The 4,215-nt window shown below is 39.5% G+C and overlaps 1 protein-coding gene across 1 annotated transcript; it reads left to right on the plus strand.

The window, feature by feature from the left end:
* Positions 7-4,085, plus strand: LOC107624057 (protein NPG1). The gene is made up of 6 exons (XM_016326498.2): positions 7-216; positions 648-810; positions 1,352-1,592; positions 1,682-2,892; positions 3,094-3,238; positions 3,427-4,085. The coding sequence occupies exons 2-6, from the start codon at positions 658-660 to the stop codon at positions 3,744-3,746; spliced, it is 2,070 nt and encodes a 689-aa protein (XP_016181984.1). The 5' UTR covers positions 7-216; positions 648-657; the 3' UTR covers positions 3,747-4,085.

Below are 4,215 nucleotides of genomic sequence, written 5' to 3' on the forward strand. Positions count from 1 at the left end.
AATTTTATTACTTTTTTTTTCGTTCTCTCTCACAACAAAAGACAAAACAAAACTAAGGCAGCTCCTCTTCCCTTGGAACACATTTTTGATCAAATCTCAACAAAACAACAAACAACAAAGTCCAATTCCGAAGGAACCCAAGATCGCGTTTCAGAAAACATTGTAGCATTTTTTCCTCAACTTTCTTCCTAACCTGCATTGGTTTGTTCTTTTTCGGTGAGTTCTACTACGGTCGTTTTTTCTTTCTCCACCATTTTCTTGCATTTCCCACATTCCTCTCTAGATCTGTATTTTTTTCCCAATTCATTTTGACTCACAAGTTTGATTCCTCATAGCCTAAAGTTTCATTCTTTTAGCATTTTCTTAATCGAACCTAATCACACCAAGAAACGATCCAGCCTCGAATGGCATTGTTTTCGATCCGTTCCGAAGCAATGTCGTGGGAAACGGTGTCGTTTCAGACAGGGTTCTTCCCTGATTTCGTTATATTTCTTCTGAAACCTTTTCTTTTTTTTTTTTTTAAAATATATTTGGAAGTTTGATGTGTGATGTGAGGAATGAATGGGTTGAAGCTGAACGGGGTTTAGGGAACAAATAAAAGAGACTTATTATGAGGAAACGGTGAATGAATGTGTGTGTGTGTGCAGGAAATGATTGATGGAGTCTGGTGAGAGTGGGGGTTCGTCGGTTCGAGAGGTGCGTGCAAATGGAAACAGCATTAAAACATCAGAAGTTGAGGCTAAGCTTGATGAAGGGAATATTCAAGAAGCAGAATCAGCATTGCGAGAAGGCTTGTCTCTCAATTTTGAGGTCAAATTTTGTTTTCTAATTCTATGCTTTATGGTAGTTATTTGGCAAGACCTGGATTTTGTTGCTTTACGATTTTGTATTGTAAAGTAGTAATTTCAGAGAACCATGGAGAAAGCTGATATTTGATGTCATGCCTTTTTTGTTGCCTAATGATTGCAGCAATCATTTCATTACTTTTTCAAAGAACACTTGTTTTATTTTTAACCATCTTGTGTCACATCCGCAAGTGTATTGTGTAAATGAGATGTTACTCATTAGCCTAACTAATTGTCTAAACAAGAATTCTGCACTTTGTCCCCCTGCTATCCCCATTCTGGAGCTAGCTATCGAGACAAGTGATTTGTCTTGGGGTACAAGACTCTGATGCCAGGTCCCATTCTTACATTGCATATGGCAATACTTGTCAATTACCATTATCTTTAGTAATTTAATAAATATGAAGATCTTACATGCCCTGTTTGTTCTTGTATTCATTTATTTTTCCTTCAATAATTCAATCACATGCTTGGGCTACACTATATGATCTGTTAAATTTTAACAGGAAGCAAGAGCTCTTCTTGGAAAGCTAGAGTATCAACGAGGTAATGTCGAAGGGGCTCTTCGTGTGTTTGATGGGATAGATCTTCAAGCAGCCATACAGCGATTGCAATCTTCCCTTTCTGATAAACCAGCCAAGAAAGGAGGTGGCTCAACTTCCACGAGCTCTCAGCATGCTGCTAGTTTGGTGCTCGAAGCCATCTTCTTAAAATCCAAGTCTCTACAAAAGCTGGGAAAGTTCACTGGTAATTTTTTTCTGAACAGGAATAATTGCTCCAATCCTTCTCTATTTTTTTTATTTATTTTTGAAATTTGAGTCACATTGATAATGTAGATGCTGCTAGTGAGTGCAAGCGTGTACTTGATGCTGTTGAAAAGATATTTTCTCAAGGTATACCTGATGCTCAAGTGGACAATAAATTGCAAGAGATAGTTAGCCATGCCGTAGAGCTCCTTCCAGAGCTTTGGAAAGAGGCCGGTTGCTATCCCGAGGCAATATCTGCATATAGGAATTCCCTTCTTAGTCAATGGAACCTTGATAATGATTGCTGTGCAAGAATTCAGAAAGCATTTGCTATGTTTTTGCTGTACAGCGGGGTGGAGGCAAATCCACCCAGTTTGGCAGTTCAGACTGAAGGGTCATATGTACCTAAAAATAATCTGGAAGAGGCGATTCTGCTTCTAATGATTCTTGTGAGAAAGTTTTGTCTTGGAAAGACAAAATGGGACCCCTCGGTAATGGAACACCTGACATTTGCACTTTCAGCATGTGGCCAAACCTCTGTTTTAGCAAAACAACTTGAAGAGTTGATTCCTGGTGTATATCATCGTATTGACCGTTGGAATTCATTAGCACTGTCTCTCAGTGCAGCTGGACAAAGCAAAACTGCATTGGATCTGCTAAGAAAGTCTCTGCACCGACATGAACGACCGAATGACATGATAGCATTATTATTGGCTGCTAGAATTTGCAGTGAGGATCCTCATCTTGCTGCAGAGGGTGCAGGCTATGCCCAGAGGGCAGTCAATAATGCTCGGGGTCTAGACGAGCATTTAAGAGGTGTAAGCCTTCGGATGTTGGGACTTTGCCTGGGAAAGCAAGCTAAGGCTGCTTCCTCTGACTACGAGAGGTCTCATCTTCAGGCCAAAGCTCTCCAATCATTGGACGAGGCAGCTAGATTGGAGCAAAAGAATTCTGATCTAATTTTTGAGTTAGCTGTTCTATATGCAGAGCACCGAAATCTGCCTGCAGCTTTACGCTATGCGAAGCAGTTCTTTGATGAAACTGGTGGATCTGTATTGAAAGGATGGAGATTGCTGGCTCTAGTTTTGTCTGCACAGAAAAGATTTTCAGAGGCTGAAGTGGTGACAGATGCTGCTTTAGATGAGACTGCAAAATGGGAGCAAGGTCCACTTCTCAGGTTGAAAGCGAAGCTGAAGATTTCCCAATCACGACCCATGGATGCTATTGAAACTTACCGATACCTTCTTGCATTGGTTCAAGCCCAGAGGAAATCCTTTGGACCTCTCAGAATTAGTTCACAGGTAATATTCTGTGTGCCAACTTTTTGTCTCTTCCAGCCCTTAGTTTATTTAAATTTGATAATAGCTAGTCACATTATATCAAATTGTTGTTTAAAATGATTGAATGAAAAATTGAATCGGTTTTCCCCAACAGATATGTGTGAAGCTTTGTATGACTAATCATTGAAATGATTTTTCACCTTTATTATTAACTCTTCGCAGGTGGATGACAAGGTAGACGAATATGATGTCTGGCATGGCCTCGCAAATTTATATGCAAGCCTTTCTCACTGGAAGGATGCTGAAATATGTTTGCAAAAGGCCAGAGAATTAAAGGAGCACTCAGCAGCTACAGCTCACACTGAAGGCAAGAACAGAACCTTTTTGCTGTTAGATTTTCTATTTTGGCATGTTGAACATACTTTGTGAGGCAAGAACAGATCCTTTATCTGTTGGTAGAGCATAATCCCATCAGAAGCTGGAATCAGTCAGAAGGCTATAGAATAATATTTTTTTTTTTATCTTGTGATGGTTTCTATTTTGTGATTTCACCAGGTGTTATGTTAGACGGCCGCGGACAAGATCAAGAAGCTCTGGCCACTGCAACAAATGCTACAGTACTTGAATCAAGCCATGTTCCAAGCAAGATATTGATGGGTGCTTTGATGATGAAAATGGGTCCGAAAGCTTTGCCTGCTGCTAGAAGCCTGCTTACCGATGCACTCAGAGTCGAACCAACAAATCGTATGGCTTGGTATCACTTGGGACTGACACACAAGTCTGATGGCCGAATGGCCGATGCTGCTGATTGCTTCCAGGCAGCATTCATGCTTGAAGAAACAGATCCCATTGAAAGTTTCAGCACTCTGCTGTGATTGCATTCCGTCACTAAATGCTATGCTATGCTTTCATATATTCTCACCCTTTCATTATCAGTTTTGAAACTGTATCCTATTTCTTTTAACTCCTTTTTGTTATGGATTATTCTCATCACAAACTAGGTTCAAAGGAGGGAGAAAAAAAAAAAAAGAGAAAAAGAGGATTGAATTTAAACATTACTTAGGCGAAAATAAGTTGAGGGATATTTGATTAATCCGGTGGTAGGATGGATGAATTGTAAAGTACTTAGGGGAGATTTTAAAGTTGTTCACTTTGTGCAGTCTTGTAAATGTATGATGCTTAACCAAGATTTATCATATATATAATTTTTTTTTCACGGTCATGACCATATTTTGTTTCAGTTGAAGAGAGTTTTCATTTAGTAAGAATTTAAATCAATGCTAACCAAATTGCATAAATAAAGAAGGAAAGGGAGAGAGAGAAAGAGAGGGGGGGGGGGGGGTT

Source organism: Arachis ipaensis, chromosome B10 (assembly GCF_000816755.2).
Source record: "Arachis ipaensis cultivar K30076 chromosome B10, Araip1.1, whole genome shotgun sequence".
Classification (NCBI taxonomy): domain Eukaryota; kingdom Viridiplantae; phylum Streptophyta; class Magnoliopsida; order Fabales; family Fabaceae; genus Arachis; species Arachis ipaensis.

Excerpts from the sequence above, each read along its gene's own strand:
- LOC107624057 (XM_016326498.2), top strand. The coding sequence starts at position 658 with ATGGAGTCTGGTGAGAGTGGGGGTTCGTCGGTTCGAGAGGTGCGTGCA. Across the intron at positions 811-1,351 it reads GCTTGTCTCTCAATTTTGAG|GAAGCAAGAGCTCTTCTTGG; the intron begins GTCAAATTTTGT and ends AAATTTTAACAG. Across the intron at positions 2,893-3,093 it reads CTCTCAGAATTAGTTCACAG|GTGGATGACAAGGTAGACGA; the intron begins GTAATATTCTGT and ends AACTCTTCGCAG.